Source organism: Strongylocentrotus purpuratus, unplaced genomic scaffold, assembly GCF_000002235.5.
Source record: "Strongylocentrotus purpuratus isolate Spur 01 unplaced genomic scaffold, Spur_5.0 spur5_scaffold_2, whole genome shotgun sequence".
Classification (NCBI taxonomy): domain Eukaryota; kingdom Metazoa; phylum Echinodermata; class Echinoidea; order Camarodonta; family Strongylocentrotidae; genus Strongylocentrotus; species Strongylocentrotus purpuratus.
This window is the reverse complement of record NW_022145605.1, coordinates 410,358-431,333: the sequence shown is the minus strand read 5'-3', so window position 1 is coordinate 431,333 and position 20,976 is coordinate 410,358. Positions and strand designations below refer to the sequence as shown.

Sequence of the window (20,976 nt, the reverse complement as noted above, 5' to 3'; positions counted from 1 at the left end):
AATTTGAATAGGCTTTGTCGACCGGGCTTTCTACACCAAAATTATAATTGTTGTGCCTTTTACCGCTAGACCCTTTTTTCTTCACGTGATTGCATCTGATCGCAAATGAATGCTGTTGCAATGAGACTATACACGTTTGTAAACCTTTCGAAAAGGAATCTCCGCCCATGACAGAATCTACTCATACATCCCCATATTATGTTTCCTCGAATCTCAAACGTTAGGGTTCTGTTTTTTTTCTTTTCTTCAAACTATTGAGAACTATCCACAAGCCTCTACGTAACCAGAACACACAGTTATTGTCTGCGATCAGCTGCGATCAGTTGCAATCCAGGGGTCTTGTTAATTATTTTTGAAGGAGGTCATTTGAATTTTATAGGAGGTACCATCACTGCGAGGGAGCGAAGCGACCGAGGGGGGAGGGTGTGGGAGGGGGGTGTCCCCCCTCCTATGGTAGGGACCTATTGGGATTTTCCACTTGAAATCGTGCAATCTGGTGCATACCTAAGAAAAAAATTTGTAGTTATCTTTCCTACCTTGTATTACACATATATTGTAATAAACACACACATTGTTCATGTTTAAAGGTAAAGACCAGTTATGGTCATGCGATTGCATTGTGAAAGAAACGTGGAATCGATCAGAAAAGGTTGATCATCTAGCATCTAGCATCTGCAAGGTTCTGGAATCATCAAAATGATAAGAAATTTGGCCCATTCTTCGTAAAGTTACAAGCACTATACACAGAAAGATGTATATGGGACTACCCTATATCTCTCACAGACCATGAGAGAAACAAATTTACCAAATATATGAATTAGTAGGCGGTTTCCCGGCAAATTTTTTATCATGTATTAGTCAAAACATATTCTTTCACATGATTGGTAATGAGAGCTTCCATTTCATTTTTTTTTTAAAGTGGGGCGTTTCCAATACTGGTCTTTACCTTTAATATTACATGAACAATCATAAATCATAAGAAAAGTTATTAAGTTGATAATTATTCATCACTTTGTACCATTACTTTGTAATTTTTAATTAAACTGAGATGATGCACCATACTCAATCTTTCTACATCATGATTTGTTGAATACATGTACAGTATTTAAATAATGGGCAGCAGAGGCTAGATTTTGATTTTTTTTTTACTTGTGACTTTTATTTGGCTCCCCATATGAATTCTCATTTAATTAATTTTTTTTGACATGAAATTATTGAATACATTTAAGAATTTACTTCAGTTCCTGTTCATTTTATAATGTTATATCACTGTTTTTCCTGACAAGATCGAGATCGATTGCGATCGGAAGTTAGTTTTGAATATTCGCGGAGCGCGAGCCTGCATATATCATGCGAGCTAGCTGCGGGGGTCCGCCGGGGACGGCCGTGGCCGGCCTAAACTCAGCCGAGTTCAAAACCTTGTTGCCGATTTGCGCATATCAGAATCTAAAGTACGTTGTCTCTAGACATTGCACGCACGTGTATAGGCCCCGGTTTCCGTGATCTTCAAATATCAAATCGGCAACGGATAGTTTGGTTACAGCGAGCTAGCTTCAGTTTTGTTATGATCAGTGTGTATATATTTTGTGCAGTGCATCGTCTTCACGCGTGCACATCGGGATCGCAATGGGGTAGGGACGGGCGGGCTTGGCCGCCGCGCTGTGGGGGGAGAACTGCGATGTAACGTTAGATAGATAGGTCTAGGTAAGTAAGGACGACGTCGCGTTCGTGATCGTAAGGGATTTCGTCGACTGCGGCCGTGTATGTGCGGCACTAATTATATCTTGGACGAAATTAAGGAAATTTTGGATTAGCATTGATTTAGATCTACTTTCTGTGATTTTTGCAAGGTTTATTATAGGAATTATAGCCGGTAAGAAACGAGTGAATAGGCGGCAAGTTTTACCGGTTACCGGCTTTAAACGACAGCCCTGGCAATCAAATGGGATCGTATGCGCTCTGTTCCTTGTATAGAAGATTTTCAAGCTTTCCGCATCTCTCTCCCATCCACGTTTATAATTTTTTAATCTTTGCTGGGCCGGATTAAACTGTTTTGGATGCGATAGCTGAACAGTGTCCACTTAATATATAGGCGCCGGTCGGGGTGGATAATTAAAATGAAATTCAAGCATAAAGCTACAGTACGGAAAGATCGATTGATAGGCATTTATTTAAACTATTATATACATTGGAGAGACATAACAAAATTAAGATTCATAGTCTGCTTGAGTGCGAATGCTCTCACAGAAATGGGGATATTCCTTAACGACAAGAATTGTGTTTGAAAGAAAAAGGGAATCTTTTGAGGATGCATAAAATGTTTAACTCGACCCCGAAACACCTGGTAAGGTGAGAGTACATTCTTCCGTTATGTCTTTTCAAAGAGGAGCCATGAGAATGATCCGTCGATTGATTTTCAAAGTACCCCATAACACTATAAAGTTTACAAAGAACATAATTTGTGTTTCATCTGCCTGCTTGTAAAATTTGAATAGGCTTTGTCGACCGGGCTTTCTACACCAAAATTATAATTGTTGTGCCTTTTACCGCTAGACCCTTTTTTCTTCACGTGATTGCATTTGATCGCAAATGAATGCTATTGCAATGAGACTATACACGTGTGTAAACCTTTCGAAAAGGAATCTCTGCCCATGACAGAATCTACTCATACATCCCCATATTATGTTTCCTCGAATCTCAAACGTTAGGGTTCTGTTTTTTTTTCTTTTCTTCAAACTATTGAGAACTATCCACAAGCCTCTACGTAACCAGAACACACAGTTATTGTCTGCGATCAGCTGCGATCAGTTGCAATCAAATGGGATCGTATGCGCTCTGTTCCTTGTATAGAAGATTTTCAAGCTTTCCGCATCTCTCTCCCCAGCCACATTTATAATTTTTCATCTTTGCTGGGCCGGATTAAACTGTTTTGGATGGGATAGCTGAACAGTGTGCTCTTAATATAAAGGCGCCAGTCGGATGGATAATTAAAATGAAATTCAAGCATAAAGCTACAGTACGGAAAGATCGATTGATAGTCGTTTTATTTAAACTATTATATACATTGGAGAGACATAACAAAATTAAGATTCATAGTCTGCTTGAGTGCGAATGCTCTCACAGAAATGGGGATATTCCTTAACGTCAAGAATTGTGTTTGAAAGAAAAAGGGAATCTTTGGAGGATGCATAAAAATGTTTAACTCGACCCCGAAACACCTGGTACGGTGAGAGTACATGCTTCCGTTATGTCTTTTCTAAGAGGAGCCATGAGAATGATCCGTTGATTGATTTTCAAAGTACCCCATAGCACTATAAAGTTTACAAAGAACATAATTTGTGTTTTATCTACCTGCTTGTAAAATTTGAATAGGCTTTGTCGACCGGGCTTTCTACACCAAAATTATAATTGTTGTGCCTTTTACCGCTAGACCCTTTTTTCTTCACGTGATTGCATCTGATCGCAAATGAATGCTGTTGCAACGAGACTATACACGTTTGTAAACCTTTCGAAAAGGAATCTCCGCCCATGACAGAATCTACTCATACATCCCCATATTATGTTTCCTCGAATCTCAAACGTTAGGGTTCTGTTTTTTTTCTTTTCTTCAAACTATTGAGAACTATCCACAAGCCTCTACGTAACCAGAACACACAGTTATTGTCTGCGATCAGCTGCGATCAGTTGCAATCAAATGGGATCGTATGCGCTCTGTTCCTTGTATAGAAGATTTTCAAGCTTTCCGCATCTCTCTCCCATCCACGTTTATAATTTTTTAATCTTTGCTGGGCCGGATTAAACTGTTTTGGATGCGATAGCTGAACAGTGTCCACTTAATATATAGGCGCCGGTCGGGGTGGATAATTAAAATGAAATTCAAGCATAAAGCTACAGTACGGAAAGATCGATTGATAGGCATTTATTTAAACTATTATATACATTGGAGAGACATAACAAAATTAAGATTCATAGTCTGCTTGAGTGCGAATGCTCTCACAGAAATGGGGATATTCCTTAACGACAAGAATTGTGTTTGAAAGAAAAAGGGAATCTTTTGAGGATGCATAAAATGTTTAACTCGACCCCGAAACACCTGGTAAGGTGAGAGTACATTCTTCCGTTATGTCTTTTCAAAGAGGAGCCATGAGAATGATCCGTCGATTGATTTTCAAAGTACCCCATAACACTATAAAGTTTACAAAGAACATAATTTGTGTTTCATCTACCTGCTTGTAAAATTTGAATAGGCTTTGTCGACCGGGCTTTCTACACCAAAATTATAATTGTTGTGCCTTTTACCGCTAGACCCTTTTTTCTTCACGTGATTGCATTTGATCGCAAATGAATGCTATTGCAATGAGACTATACACGTGTGTAAACCTTTCGAAAAGGAATCTCTGCCCATGACAGAATCTACTCATACATCCCCATATTATGTTTCCTCGAATCTCAAACGTTAGGGTTCTGTTTTTTTTTCTTTTCTTCAAACTATTGAGAACTATCCACAAGCCTCTACGTAACCAGAACACACAGTTATTGTCTGCGATCAGCTGCGATCAGTTGCAATCAAATGGGATCGTATGCGCTCTGTTCCTTGTATAGAAGATTTTCAAGCTTTCCGCATCTCTCTCCCCAGCCACATTTATAATTTTTCATCTTTGCTGGGCCGGATTAAACTGTTTTGGATGGGATAGCTGAACAGTGTGCTCTTAATATAAAGGCGCCAGTCGGATGGATAATTAAAATGAAATTCAAGCATAAAGCTACAGTACGGAAAGATCGATTGATAGTCGTTTTATTTAAACTATTATATACATTGGAGAGACATAACAAAATTAAGATTCATAGTCTGCTTGAGTGCGAATGCTCTCACAGAAATAGGGATATTTCTTAACGTCAAGAATTGTGTTTGAAAGAAAAAGGGAATCTTTTGAGGATGCATAAAATGTTTAACTCGACCCCGAAACACCTGGTAAGGTGAGAGTACATTCTTCCGTTATGTCTTTTCAAAGAGGAGCCATGAGAATGATCCGTTGATTGATTTTCAAAGTACCCCATAGCACAATAAAGTTTACAAACAACATAATTTGTATTTTATCTACCTGCTTGTAAAATTTGAATAGGCTTTGTCGACCGGGCTTTCTACACCAAAATTATAATTGTTGTGCCTTTTACCGCTAGACCCTTTTTTCTTCACGTGATTGCATTTGATCGCAAATGAATGCTATTGCAATGAGACTATACACGTGTGTAAACCTTTCGAAAAGGAATCTCTGCCCATGACAGAATCTACTCATACATCCCCATATTATGTTTCCTCGAATCTCAAACGTTAGGGTTCTGTTTTTTTTCTTTTCTTCAAACTATTGAGAACTATCCACAAGCCTCTACGTAACCAGAACACACAGTTATTGTCTGCGATCAGTTGCAATCAAATGGGATCGTATGCGCTCTGTTCCTTGTATAGAAAATTTTCAAGCTTTCCGCATCTCTTTCCCATCCACGTTTATAATTGTTTAATCTTTGCTGGGCCGGATTAAACTGTTTTGGATGCGATAGCTGAACAGTGTCCACTTAATATATAGGCGCCGGTCGGGGTAGATAATTAAAATGAAATTCAAGCATAAAGCTACAGTACGGAAAGATCGATTGATAGTCGTTTAATTTAAACTATTATATACATTGGAGAGACATAACAAAATTAAGATTCATAGTCTGCTTGAGTGCGAATGCTCTCACAGAAATAGGGATATTCCTTAACGACAAGAATTGTGTTTGAAAGAAAAAGGGAATCTTTTGAGGATGCATAAAATGTTTAACTTAACCCGAAACACCTGGTATGATGAGTTCACATTCTTCCGTTATGTCTTTTCAAAGAGGAGCCATGAGAATGATCCGTTGATTGATTTCCAAAGGACACCATGGCAATATAATTTTTACAAAGAACATAATTTGTGTTTCATCTACCTGCATGTAAAATTTGAATTGGCTTTGTCGACCGGGCTTTGTACATCAAAATTATAATTGTCGTGCCTTTTACCGCTAAAGACCTTTTTTTTTTCACGTGATTGCATCTGATCGCAAATGAATGCTGTTGCTATGAGACTATACACGTTTGTAAACCTTTCGAAAAGGAATCTCCGCCCATGACAGAAACTACTCATACATCCCCATATTATGTTTCCTCGAATCTCAAACGTTAGAGTTTTGTCTTTTTCTTTCCTTCAAACTTTCCCTACAACATTGAGAACTATCCACAAGCCTCTACGTTACCAGAACACGCAGTAATTGTCTGCGATCAGTTGCAATCAAATGGGATCGTATGCGCTCTGTTCAATGAAACTCATGTGAGCGAGAAAACACACATGTATTTGTGTTTATTTATTCAAATATTGTTTCTTTATTAAAGTTTTCCAGCAAGACAAAGTGTAAGTTGGTTTGTAACTTTGTAAATTGTACAACTCAGATTAAAACATGGAGATACAGTGAGTTCAAACATTCATGTATTTGATTATTGTTCGTTTTTTGGGGTCAGATTTGACTCATTTCAGACTCAACAAACGGATACAAACATTCACTTGGAACAATCCCCAGGACTGAAACAGGAATGAAGAGCATATTTTATGAAGCGGGCCAGTTTAGATACAAATTTTGTGATAGGCTATGATTTGAACCTCTTGCATGCAAAAGTGTCTGGCCGTCTTTTCCTGTGTCAGTTTCGGTCCCTTCTTTGGTTAGTAAAGAGACCACTTTGTGCCCGGGACTACCTGTACAATTTGTCAACAATCTTCACATTGCTAGCAAGTTTTACAGGCAGTTGAAAAACCTCATCAGCTGGGAAGCAGAGAGTGTTGTCTCAACACAACATTGTAAACCATGGATTAGTATAAGGTGAAAAGATATGAATTGAATGATGTCGCTGAAACACATGTATTAAAGCATTAAAAACTGAGAAATAGCAGGCCAAAGAGGGCGAGAAAAAAAAGAAGAAAAAAACACATTAAAAACTGAAAAATATCAGCCCAAAAAGGGCGAGAAAAAAAGAAAAAAGAAAAAAAAAAAGATGATTATTTTCCGACCGACCCATGTTTTAGCACCTAAGGCACAATATATTTTTATTTTTTAGGCCTCATAGTTAATTACGTCACGGATTTATACAATTGGCATTCGGAATGTCGCCAGAATGCCCCACTCAGAATCCATTGTTTTGTTAGAACAGAATATAAAACAATGAAAATACACTTTACAAACAAATATGCAAGTTTTAATAAGTGAACCCATAATTATTTACAAAAATTTAGGTACAAAATAGAATCATAGTGACAAAGTGAGGTGGAGAAGAAGAAAAAAATCTCACTTTTTATTTCTCTAGCGCAAGTGATATTTTCTTTATTCGTTTCTTTCTTTCCGTCGGCTTAATTTTTGTCATGAAAGCCGGTAATATCAGCGACACTTCATTGTTTTCACCAATCTCTTTCTCTCACTTTTTATTTCTCTAGTGCCAGTGATATTGCAATTCATTTTCTTTATTTATTTCCGACGGCTTAAGTTTTATCATGAAAGCCGGTAAAATCAGCGATATTTAATCGTTTTCGCTTCTATCTCTCTCACTTTTTGTTTCTCTAGCGCAAGTGATATTTGAATTAATTTTCTTTATTCATTTCTTTCTTTCCGTCGGCTTAATTTTTGTCACAAAGCCGGTAATATCAGCGACAACTAATTGTCTCCGTAGGGGCAACAAAGTCTTGTCGATAATTATTGTTTTTAGATCTCCGTAGGGGCAACAAAACCTTGCCGATAATTATTGTTTTTAGACCTCCATAGGGGCAACAAAACGTTGCAGATAATTATTGTTTTTAGATCTCCGGAGGGTCAACTAAACCTTGCCGATAATTTTTGTTTTTAGATCTCCGGAGGGGTAACAAAACCTTACCTATAATTATTGTTTTTAGACCTCCGTAGGAGCAACAAAGTCTTGCCGATAATTATTGTTTTTAGATCTCCGTAGGGGCACCTAAGTCTTGCCGATTATTATTGTTTTTAGATCTCCGTAGGAGCAACAAAACCTTGCCGATAATTATTGTTTTTAGATCTCCGTAGGGGCAACAAAACCTTGCTGATAATTATTGTATTTAGATCTCCGTAGGGGCAACAAAGTCTTACTGATAATTATTGTTTTTAGATCTCCGGAGGGTCAACAAAACCTTGCCGATAATTATAGTTTTCAGATCTCCGTAGGGGCCACAAAGTCTTGCCGATAATTATTGTTTTTAGATCTTCGTAGGGGCAACAAAACCTTGCCGATAATTATTGTTTTTAGATATCCGTAGGGGCAACAAAACCTTGCTGATAATTATTGTTTTTAGATATCCGTAGGGGCAACAAAGCCTTGCCGATAATTATTGTTTTTAGATCTCCGTAGGGGCAACAAAACCTTGCCGATAATTATTGTTTTTAGATCACCGTAGGGGCAACAAAGTATTGCCGATAATTATCGTTTTTAGATCTCCGTAGGGGCAACAAAACCTTGCTGATAATTATTGTTTTTAGAAGTAGAAAATTTAAAAAAGCAGGCATGCATGATCTAGATAATCTTCAAAAAGGGAAAACAATCAACGTATTAATGAGGAAAACAAAATTGAAACGGGAGAGATATTTTTAAAACACCCCCGCTTTTTACTGCCGTTTTGAACTGAATCGAGCGCTTTTGTAATACTGCCGTACAGAATATCGCGCCTCTTTTCTGCCGTAGAGGACAGTATGCGCATTCAGTGATAACGCATAACAAGAGCGCGCGATCGCGCTCATAGTCGCGCATTTTGAGCGCGATCAATTGCGTGCGATCAGTGTGACGTTGATCGCAGGCGGAACTGTAGTTTTGAGAACGTAGCTGTCTAGAGGGAATGTAATGCTTGATCAAGCTGATTTAAATCTATTCACTGAGCTCCCTTTACGGTTCTCCCTGATTACCTTCTCCTAGGCTGTCTGTCAGCCAATCATATCAATAATATGACTCCTATACAACCCTTCTAAAGGTCCTAAGGTTAGAGACCTACCTGAAAGCTGGTCCCATCTAGTTCTGTGTATGCCCTGACGGCATGCTCAGGCATCATGAAAGTGACGAAAGCAAAACCTTTTATCTTCTTTGTGAAGGTGTCTATGGGAAGATTCACTTCTGTAAGAGGACCTGCAGGGGAAACATATCAAATAAATAGGATGATATAAAGCTCTTGCCAAAGGATAAGAAAAAGCACACACACAGTGATTTGTAGAGCTTGCAAGGACAATGATTGTAACCAATACTAAAGAACAGTAACTTCTAGAAAATTCTTATTGCAAATGCATAGGAAGGCTCATATTGGTTTAAAGTTTAGGGATGACAAATAGCATGATACTAAAAATGTTGTATGTTTCACTTCGCTAGGAAAAATAAACTTAACATTCAATACTTGAGGATATCTTCATTCAACTTTTATGATTTGAAATAGGAGTTTTAATTTATGTTTGGTCTCCCCAACTCACTATGAACATCCAAAAAGCTTGGTGAGGAATTGTCATCTCCACTTTCTAGGAAGAAACTCCACCAAAAGCCCATGTCTGGTCCATGGCACAATCACAACGAATTAATCTATTTCAAATTTCAAAGCTGGATTGACATGGCCTTAAAGATTTGAGTTTGGTTCTATAGTTTCCTCTCATTGTTTTCATTCTTTGTTGGTATACTGGAAGTAGCAAATCTTGATCGACTAATTCATCTTCTTACCGTATTTACTAAACAAGAATTCTAGGTCCTCCTCCTTGCAGATGTAAGCAAGATTCCTCACAAAAAGCCGTCCAGTCTGGGGAAGAAATGATTAAATGACGAATGAATTAATTGACTTGAGCTGCAATCTCTTCTTTTCATGCATCAGTACAATGAGGCTTTATCTCACTCAACCATCTAAAGAAACCTTGTCAAACTTGTATTAATAATCAAGAATAATCAGAAGAAATAATAAATAGAGAAAGTTAGACAAAATAAAAAGAAAAAAGAACAGGAGATTAATAGGGGAATTACAAATTCATGTGTACTTTCTACAAGGTTGTCTTCAACCATTCACACATTTAAGACAAAATTATTGACTGAATATTGTAGGATTAGTACTGAAATAGGCATTAAATTAAATTGACCATTATCATTTCAAGTTTTGACTCATATACTTGAACATAGAAGAACCATATACACACCTCAGCAATAGTGTCTTCTGAATTTTCCAGTTCGGCAGCCTGTTTGAAAAGATTGAGAACAAATATTATGTATTAATATACCGGTAACAGTGGGACATGGAAACTATGTCAAAAATACAGATCTTTCTTTTTTCTGTAATCAAAGGAGAAACCAATTTGTGAATATATTACTGAACTGATATCTTCATTACCTATGCCCATATGTGGAGATAGATACTAGCTATACCCCTTGCATGAGATGTATCACACTCAATCTGCACAGATTTAATCCCACAGCACACACAAAGAACAATATTCAGTTCTTTTATAGCGCATAACACATTACAGGATAGCATGTCCCTATGCGCTTTAAAAAGAAAGGAAAGAATTACAAGAAAAAGTCATACAAATTAGAAAATCAACTTAGAAGCAAAAAAGTACATGTAGTGTTGAACGCTGAGTCCATGGGTGTTCACTTTTAACATTGAATAAATACCTTTCAAGAGAAATCTTAAACTTGTTTAAATTATTGTGATTTCTCATGGAATCTGGAAGGGCATTCCATAAAACTGAGGAGGCGTGGGTAAAAGAACGTTCACCATATGTTTTTGTTGAGGTGGGAGGGACAATGAATAATGATTTTGAGCGTGATCTTAAAGTACGAGTAGGCCGATACAATGATAATAGTTCACTTAAATAAGAAGGGGCAATGTCATGAAATCATTCAACAATTCACCACAAACACTAATTGATACTAAAACAGATATGTAGAAATATACCAACCTGTTTAGCCCATGGAGGCTCTTCCTGATGTTTAGTGTATGCATCCTTATTCCAAGCTTCTTCTCGAAATAACTCTACATATCTCCTTCCTGAATGGCATAAGAGCAGAAGGAAATATAAAATGAGTTAGAGTTAGTAGTTTACGGGAATCTATGGTGCAGACCATTAGGTCCCAGATCATCTGCATAATTCTTCATTGAATATCCATGAGCAAGCTCCCTATGTATTCCATTATTGGCCTGTAAGGTTCCCTCTCTGTATACAGCCAGTACAAGTTTCTAAAACTAATCTCAACCCTAAATTTCAAACAGATACAATTCATAATTTATTTATTTTGGTCATTGTAGCTTTATGTTCTAACAAGCCCATTAAAAGTCCAATGTAGCGCAAAATTTTACAGCCAAAATCTCCTACATAGTGACTTTTCTACAGCTTCTGATCAGTGAATCAACCGCTTCATAAATTACTTCATCGCTCCCGACGACAGAGTCGAGCCCCTCCTACTAACCATCCTCTCCAAACCGGCGCTACAGTTCTCTTTAGAACTATAACCTCAAGAAATATTACCACCAGTCCATTTCAGGACTACACACACACTCAAGAAAAAAAGATTACCGACAGTCCTTTTCCGGACTCCCTAATCCTCCCCCTCACATGGTGCAACCTGAAGTCTACTGTATAGCTTCATAAATGTTTTGATTGAATGCATGATCAGGTCTTTTTATTGAATCAATCAGTATTACCTACCCATGTATTCTCTGTTTCTCTTCATGGCTTTGGTGATATCATCCTCACTGGCAAACTCTACAAATATGACACCTACAAATCAAGGACATTAAACAAAATGGTTAAACAAAAACAGGTTCTATGTTCAGTAGAGAATAACTGGTATAGTTTAGTGTAGCCAAAAAATCCTACAACTGCTATAGACATCATGAATGGCTCAGTGTCCAAAGTATCTGCCTTGGGGGAGATCACATGATTGATCACATGATTGATTTCAGTCCCGGATATGCCGAAAGACAAAAATGGATGCCATTGATACAGAAAACTTTTATCAGTTGGGGATAATAATAACATGTAGTTTTTAAGCTCCTACCAACATTAAATTTGTTATGCAAGCTTTCATCCACTCCTGTAGACTTTCTAAAGCTAAGTGATCAGTCTGAGTCACACGTTTGCCACAGGAGTGGATGAAAGCTTGCATAACAAATTTAAGGTTGGTAGAAACTTAAAAACTACATGTTATGGATGCCATTGTTGTGTGTTAAGAGTGCCTCTCCACGGTTTATAGTAAAGCGATTGTATACAATTATATCCTGAATACCTGTTTCTGTTCCTGAGATTTGGTTGTAATTATTTTTCATCTCTTCACTTTATACATAGCTGTTAACAAACTAAACTGGACTGTAATTTCATGGAACTTCATTTGCAAACAATTCTCGCTACCCCAAATAGCGATTCTGCCGAGATCCGGGGAAAATCCTGAAAACGCGCATTGCATTATGGGATAGCTTTTCGACATTACAGCTTCCTGTGCGATAGCGCAAACGTAAAACGCCGTCGCCACACAACGTGTATGCACCGAATATGTCGTCTGCTCGGTCTTGTTTTTTTTTTGCAAATATTTCAACGTTTATTTGAACATTTCATTCGTTGTTTTTTGCGTCTTTTGACATCAGTGACGATGGTTTTCTTTTGTGAGGCTGCACAGTGCTGGGCTCATGATTCCAAGCGTAAGAACCCTGATTTTAGCGTGCGTGAAAACTCTGCACAGCGAACACAGGCGCTAGCGCCAGCGGGATGGGACTCTATACCTGAAGTTGTAGTGACGACCCGAGAGAGTGAAAATTACCTCGTCTCGCGAATTTCGAGATTTTCGTACCTATTTAGGGTAGCGAGAATTAATTCATGTTGTATCATTGAATTAGTTACCTGTTCTCTGCCCTTTCTCATTCAGAGGTGCTCTAATGGTTTTCATACTTAGTGGAGCAAAGAACTTCACCACATCTTCCTGAAATAAAAAATAACATAAAATAGAGGTGAAAAAAAACCAAAATGACATCACAAAACTATCAAAAGCCATTGGGAAAAGTTTGCAAAGAAAATATCTAGCCATTTTAACTTCCCATTATGTGAATAGTAACATGAGGTAACAAATTGACATTCTAAAGTAGGCCTATTAAACTAGGGACTTATTTGTCAGCAATGACACACAAAAAAGTCTTTGAATTTTTGTGTTTTTAATCAAACAACAAGGATCTAGGAATTTGTTGTTGTTTTGTAAATGCATGTTTTCATTTGTTCATTACAGGATCCATCTGCTCTCCTTGAGTCTGTTTATGCACCTATTTCCATACGATAAATGCATACAGCCTCGACTCGAGTGTGGATAGATTGCATAGTGAACTTCTTTACATGCATGATTTGTATATTATTGAATGAGACCTATATGTACATCAATCAGTATAAAATATTTTCATTATTAAGTTAACCAACATCTCCTCGCATAAACCTACCTCTTTGACGTTGAAAGGCACCCCTCTCATTTTAATGGTGAAATCTCCTCTCTCGTATTTTTCATCTTTTCTGACACTTCTCATCAATTTCACCTGTAAAAACAAAACCAGTGAATCAATGATTCATTATCTATCATAATCATTACAAGATAATACCAACAAAACGGCAGGTATATAGAATTTTCTGCTAGACCATCATAGTACAACATGCCTATGCTACCCAGTGCAAACAGTAAATAACCATCATAATTTATAAAGTCTTTTTACAGAGATCAGGAGGAACTCAAATGACTAAAATACAATTACAGCAAGATGGTTCCAGAAAACATTTAATCCACAAAGGAAATAATCATAGAAAAAATTAATGCAATCTATGTTGAAGCAACATACCTTATTTTTCCGGACTCTTTCAGTAGTAGGTGATGCCTTAACGTTGGGAACTTCCTTAACCTCTGTCTGTACAGCTTTCTTGTTCTCCTCCCCCTCTTCTTCCTCCTCCTCTTCTTCCTCCTCACTATCCTCATCAGATGAAGAGGATTCATCTTCACTGCTCCCATCCTGAATCCCTTCATCCTCTGTCTGTACTTTCACTCTCTTGGATTTCAAGTACTGTATTCAGATGAAAATATTACATCGGTAAGTCATGTATCATGTACTCTGCAATAAGTTAGTATTGTATAAAGGGTTTTGAGCCAACCAGATCTAGTGCTTTGAGCAAAAGTAAGTAGATTACTGTGCAGTAAATTTCAATATCTCTTGGTTTGAGGTGTGCGAACGCATAAAAAGAAGAATAAGCAAATTGAAATATGCTCAGGCTATTACGACAATGGATGTATTTGGCAGCCCATAGGTAATGTACTTTGGTAAGGACAAAATAGGTATTTTTTCTCTTTGTGTTTAATATGCAAGTTAATACAAAAACATTACGATGCAATGGTGAAAAATGAGATACTAGGTTTCAGACAATTAATGATAATATTGAATACATGTAGCATTTCTTTCCTGGGACACAAGGGCATATCGCACTTAATTTTGAGTATATTTTGACTCTTCGTGCCGACTCATGAAATATGCTCATCAGTTTGTGGCATATACCCCTGTATCCCACTCAAGGCCATTCAATGTTATATAAATACATTTATTTTGTAAAGCACATATGTAGTAATTTCTCCTTGCAATTCTGAAGGGCTTTAGATTAACAGCTATAGTAATATGATTGCAGGGCCCTCAGGGAGAACAGTATGAATACTGATGAGGCTACCCCGGGTAAACAAGACATATTATTATTATTGTTATTATTAGGCTAGTTGACTGTGACCCTCAACCATAAATATGTTTAAACTCAATCATTGCTGTCAAAAAAGAATACAGTGTTCAAATGTAATATTAATTTTGTATCATCAAATAGAGAAGTAGTGAACTTTGTAGATAACGGCACACATGATTAAGTCATGTAAAATGTCTATGTAAGGTCTATAATTATCTTCTAAGAATGGAGTTGTTCCTGCAAGGGCTTAATCTTCAATAAACATTATCCTTACATCCATGTCTGAAAGCTCTTTTTTGTTTGCTTCTTTTTTCGTCTGATCTTCCTGGACCTCCTCCTCCATCTCTTCTTCCTCTTCGTCATCATCCTCATCAACATCACTTTCCTCTTCATCCATAGTGTTCTTCCCATCTGCTGGCAGGAAGTTAAATGTGATAAGAAGCAACTGTTTTTTTTTTTTAACCCAAAGAATCTCATAGTCCATACATAATAAGCTTACTTTTTTGAAGAATTCATCAGCAAGTATTTTCCAATTGGCACAAGTGGTATAGAAATCAACTCGCTTTCCTTTTTTATGATATCAATAATAACGTTAAACTTATAAAGTGCATTTCATGTTGCCATCTCATTTGTTTCATAACATCCTTCCAACTTTTAAATTCCTTCAGATATATTACAAACATGCATATGTTCAAATCATACATCTGTTCTATTTCCCAGGAGGGAGTTTTACAGAACCAACTCCATGAGAGTCATATCTTTGACCGAGGTCTACAGAGATATTAAGAAGCAGACAACCCTTTTCACAAAACCATGGTAAGCCAAAAATTCATGATTTTTATACTATCGGCTAAAAAGTCTCTGTCACGATCCATCCGATTTTGTCCTGAATTACCCAAAGAGATTATGAGGCTTTATTTCCCTCAAACTGTTTGAAAAAGTAAAAAAATCTGAAAGAGAGGTAGCACAAATGATACAAACATCCAATTTGCATGAAAATATTTGTTACTAATGACATCTAAGAATTTATCAAATTGAGGAAACTTGTATCCAACCAAAAGACAACCATGATTTTAATTTCTACTGAAGAAAATCATGAAAACATGATATTTATGACTCACAGTTTCAACATATATCAAAATAGCTGCAGCATTGAGATGTTGTTGATCTTGTACGTATGACCGTTTCATAAAACAACCCCCTGATTAGTAGAATTAAAACACCAGTTTACCATAAAGCACAAGATTAATTTAGACTGTGATATGAGCAATTACCTGAATATTTCTTTGCCTTCATTGGGATCCGATCCATCCTATCTCCGTCACCTTTGCTCTGATCTTTCTTGGATATGCCTGCATCATTATCCCATATTCCTTTTGCTGTCTTTACATTGTGAGCTTCTAGAAACTCCTGGAACTTGGGATCATCTTCCAACTGAAGTAAGAAATTGGGAAGAAAAAATAAACATACACTTTCTTTTAATTGGTCTCTAAAAGTATAATTTAAACAGCTTTCAAGGATAATTAGTATACCGGTATATGAAATTCAACAAATACTAAACATGGGATGTTGGGGATCCAATAATACATAAACATGGCAAATATTAAGCTAAAGAATTAATAATAATAATAATATTTAATTTTTATATAGTGCTTAATACAAATTTGTGTAGTAAAAAACAACAACTTTGAAATCCTGTAGATTATCATTCTATATCACAAAGCTCGGACAAGTCTTTCAAATTGCAACATTTCCTCTGGTTGAATACATAGGTTTTCTTTTCAAATACCAACTAATGATAATAGCATTGTTTATGCATGCAAAAGTTACATACACCACAAATCATTAGTCAATGTTCCTATTCGAGGAGGCGAGTTGACTTAGTCAAACCAAAGATAGTGGGTTCGAATCCAAACCAGATGGATGACCGAAGCCTGCGTTGTGTGTTAACATGTATGTTAAAAAGGTAAACACTCCGTCCCTCGAATAAGACATTAAATGGAGGACCCGTGTTGAGGCGTGTCATCACCTTTGCACATTGAGAATCCATTGCACTATTCGTATAAGGGTGGGGAGAAACCCTGGTGTAGTGGTCCACCTGCACACCCCTAATCAGTTATACCGGGAGGAGAGACCCGATGGTTACAGTGATTCGGTTCTCTTTACACCTCCCATAAGGCTGCGACGGGTAGTCGAATGCTCGAGTACCCGCACGGTTGACAACTACTCGGGTACGATTTCTTGTACCCGAATATTCAGCCGCAAAAAAAAAAAAAAAAAAATGTCCAGGCCCACGCTTACCCGTGCCAGGGAGAGCGGCGTCCGCTAGCATGGTACCGTCGGTAAAAAATTTTCCCTACTCAAGCACTGTCAAACTCACCTTTCAGAAACTGGGACCAAATGTCCAGATTTCTGTTTGGACTTGGAGGAAAATGGATTATTCTGCCATCTTTGGTTTTTAAAACAGCATTGTTTACTGTTATTATTCTTATTAAATCGGCGCCTTCAACTGCAACTCAAAGTAAAGTTGCATGTGTTTTCAGCGAGGGACCTGAGAAACTGCCGAGTGGTATGGTAGTGGCAAAAAAAAAAAAAAAAAAATCAAAAAATCAAAAAAAGAAAAAAAAAGAAAAAAAAAGAAAAAAAAAGAAAAAAAAATTCAAAAAAATTCAAAAAAAATTATAAAAAAACATGGTGTCCAAATATTCGAGTATTCGCCTGTGAGCCTGGGAGTGTACTCGGGTACCTCATTACACTGTTGTGCACAGCACTAACCTCCCAGGTACAGGTGACCCAAGTATCTAATCTAATAATAATAACAAGTCTACAGTCATACTTACATCCCCTAGACCTTCTAAGCCTTTCTTCTTTTTCTTCTTCTTGGTCAATGTGTCCTGCAAAGAAAACAACACAAAATTGATATTTGATAGACTTTCACAATAGCGATTATGATGGAAAATGATGAAAAAATTACTACACAAATCTGAAAACAGGGTTATTTCATTTTATCACATCAATATACAACTCTCCTCTATGAAATAACCCCGTTTGCTACCAATACAGTACTAAATTAATAATGTTCCACTGAAAAAAAAATCACATGCTCACAATAAAATGGCCACATTCTTTGACTCTTCATATTTTTAGCTATTTAAAACTATATTCGTAATGCTCATAAACCACAAATTAATGTCTTATAATGTCACTAATTACAAAAATGATGATGAATAAAATCAAGTCACACATCTTCCTTACCTGTGTAGCTGTGGTTTTCTTGTCATCTGTGCTTTCCTTTTCCTCCTTAGCTTTCTGTTTCTTTTGAAAAGCTGAGCTCTTCTCAGAATACTTGCTCCAGGGGCGATCGAGGTTCGCATCACCAAGGTTTTTGGCAAGTTCAACCTTTGTTAGATAATTAGAACAAAAGATAAGTGCAAAGGGAATCATTTCTTTCCTATCGAAGTACACATCATAAATTTGCTTGCATGCACATCAACCATTGTATCAAATCCTTGGTGAAAAGTGGATGTTAAATATCGATTAGATGTAAATACAGGATGAAAATAACAGCTGGAAAGTAGAAATACTTAAAAATTTGTCAGATAATTCAAGCAAAAAACATGTATGTTCTTTTATTTATTCAAAATTGTGTTTGATGATTAATCAACTCTGTTCACTTTGATGTGTATTCCATATGTAGACCTTTTGTAATTTGTAGGTTTATTTGAACTTCTTAGTTTTGTTTAATATGTAATTGTATATCAGTCTATTTTATGTGTTATAGCGCTTAGAGACTTATTTTTAAAAAATTATTATTATTATTAACAACATGAGAAAACTGAATTTCATCAACTTTTTGTGATTTTCAGGAAGAGTTTCAGGGCTGTTTTGTGACCTTTTTCTTACCTGAATTCTTGATGAATCAACGTAAGATTTGTTAAAGAAGTCCACCGCATTCTGAGCTTCTACTTCTGTCTTGAATCCAATAAAAGCAAACTTTCTGAAGACACCACCTTTAGTGAACTTGAGCTGTATGTCCGTCACATCACCTCTGCTTGCAAATGTGTTTCGAAGCTTCTCCTCCTTTATCTGTGCAGTATTGAGAAGGAAAACAAAATCAATGCAGCATTTTATTTTTAAGTGGGGGAGATGACATCCAAATTTTCAGACATTTTTTTTTCTGTTTTAGGGAGTTGGATAATAGACTCTAGGCCTAGACCTATGAAATTGCAGACCCGATATTTTTGCCCCCTCACTCCTCAGCTCAGCTCGGCCTCGCCAAAGCCCAAGGCTTATCTACGCTAGGCACATTCATGGGGCACTAGAGGGCGCTTCGGTCGCGTACGAAAATTTGAATGGCCTTGCTGCGGTGGGTCGGCAATAATCAGCCCAAAACTTGGATATGGGAGGTTGGAAGGATATATCTTTTTTATAATGTTATCCGGTCTTACCCTTAACCATCCTATGTTTAATCTATGTAGGAATAACATGCGAGTATGATAAGAGAAACATCGGGACCATTACTGAATTAACTTTTAAAATATTAGCCTAGAAATGACCACCAAACGGAAAAAATTGACATTTTTTCCGGACAAATCTTCATAAAATCTGAGTTATAAACAATTCACATCTAGGTACACTAATACAAATACGATTTTCTGAAAATTCAGGTATGATTTTTTAAGTTTCTTTCAAGTATATTTCTGCGCATTGCAGCGCCAATATTCTGCACTGCTTCAAAATCACCCTTGATTTTTTTTTTTGCAACGAATTTGATACGAGGTCCGCGAGTGTTCCCCGTTCCTTGCGTGTTGAAAGTTTGGTAATATATAGTTTGCACTGACTCGCGCACGAAAAAATGGTCAAAAACAAAATGTCAAATGAAGAAATAAACAAGCTTTTGTATAGTTATAAGAGTTCTACCGAGGTTTCTTTGTTGATTTAATTTATTATATAGTCTCAATTAGAATTCAGAATTATCTCGCTGAAAAGTTAAGAAACCGACCATGTTCTCGATCGTAGTTATTTTCATTTTGCCAGCAGCCGATCTAGCGTTGTTTGGGCAAAAAGCTAGACCGCTGCCTTCCCACCGCGAACCTTTCCGAGTCCCGCTAAAATGGCGCGCTGCGGAGCTCCGAAGCTGCGTTGGTATCGCTGCAAACTCTCAGCCGGCTAGCTCCCCACGACGGACCATTCGCGGTATGGTGAGAGTGTGTGTGTGAGGTATGATTTTGGATTCGAGAACGCACGTAACGCAACCGTGCGCGTCATTTAGAGCTGTCGAATGTGTACGACCAATTTTACATGTACGATTTTTAGTACAGATACTTGGTCAGTTTTCTTCTTATATCTTTGGTTTTACAATATTTAAAAATATAATTTCTTCAAATCTGCTCCTGACTCGGTTCAGACTAATTGTCTGATGTGTTTTCAAGTCAATTTTTTGAATATATTTTTTTGCATGAATTTGCCTATCTACGCCCCACCTTAGAGTTACACAATGACTATCACGACTACGTCACCATTTGAATTGTACCTTAAAGCTCACCGCACACTATAGAAGTCGACTGCGATTTGGCTTTGAAGAAGAAAATTCAAGAAATACTTTACGCAATTGCAAGCGAATTGAAAATCTGGTTTCCCCACTCAAAACTGAACATGTGGGACTGTACTGTCATGTTGCAAGAATTTTACGTTCTATGTCATCATAGTTACAATCGTTTTATCTTTGTTTCATTCAGCTATCGGAGGAATAAAATAATAGTTATAAAATGTAAGTAAAATACGAACCTGAGGTGGAAGGTTTTTGACAATTATTCGACTCATGGTGATTCTCAAAGCTCTGCGCACATTGCGTTGTTGATAATACACGTGAGGCTCACAAGATCAGATTAGTAGTCTGCTTCAAAGCCGCTCAATTAGATGTGCAAAAATTAAAGGGCAAAGCAATAAAGATTCCAGAGACGGGTATTAAAAAATAAATTGGCACAATTGCACAGTGGCGGATCCAGGGGGGGGGGCCGAAACGGCCGCGGCCCTCCCTATTGGCGGCGCAAAAAAAAGGAAGGAAAAAAGAGGAAGAAAAGAAGAGAAAAAAGAAAGGAGAAGAGAAGGAAAAAAAAAGGAGAAGAGAAAAGAAAAGAGAAGAGAAAAGAAAGAAGAGAAAAGTAACAGAGAGAGAGATTGAAAAAGGGAGAAAAAAAA

General features: G+C 37.1%; 1 protein-coding gene across 1 annotated transcript in view; it reads right to left on the bottom strand.

Moving 5' to 3' along the window:
• The window catches only part of LOC115918807 (probable RNA-binding protein 19), a 42,583-nt gene extending 21,901 nt beyond the window's left edge, over positions 1 to 20,682 (bottom strand). Inside the window, exons 1-14 of the mRNA XM_030991365.1 lie at positions 20,563 to 20,682; positions 18,679 to 18,861; positions 18,031 to 18,174; positions 17,616 to 17,669; positions 16,050 to 16,209; positions 15,050 to 15,186; positions 13,899 to 14,117; positions 13,509 to 13,601; positions 12,925 to 13,003; positions 11,737 to 11,808; positions 10,990 to 11,078; positions 10,228 to 10,266; positions 9,764 to 9,839; positions 9,057 to 9,187 (exon numbers count right to left, since the gene is read on the bottom strand). Of these exons, the coding sequence (XP_030847225.1) occupies positions 9,057 to 9,187; positions 9,764 to 9,839; positions 10,228 to 10,266; positions 10,990 to 11,078; positions 11,737 to 11,808; positions 12,925 to 13,003; positions 13,509 to 13,601; positions 13,899 to 14,117; positions 15,050 to 15,186; positions 16,050 to 16,209; positions 17,616 to 17,669; positions 18,031 to 18,174; positions 18,679 to 18,861; positions 20,563 to 20,598 (1,512 nt within the window). The 5' untranslated portion in view covers positions 20,599 to 20,682. The remainder of the gene's footprint in view (positions 1 to 9,056; positions 9,188 to 9,763; positions 9,840 to 10,227; positions 10,267 to 10,989; positions 11,079 to 11,736; positions 11,809 to 12,924; positions 13,004 to 13,508; positions 13,602 to 13,898; positions 14,118 to 15,049; positions 15,187 to 16,049; positions 16,210 to 17,615; positions 17,670 to 18,030; positions 18,175 to 18,678; positions 18,862 to 20,562) is intronic.
• Between the last annotated feature and the right edge of the window lie 294 nt (positions 20,683 to 20,976).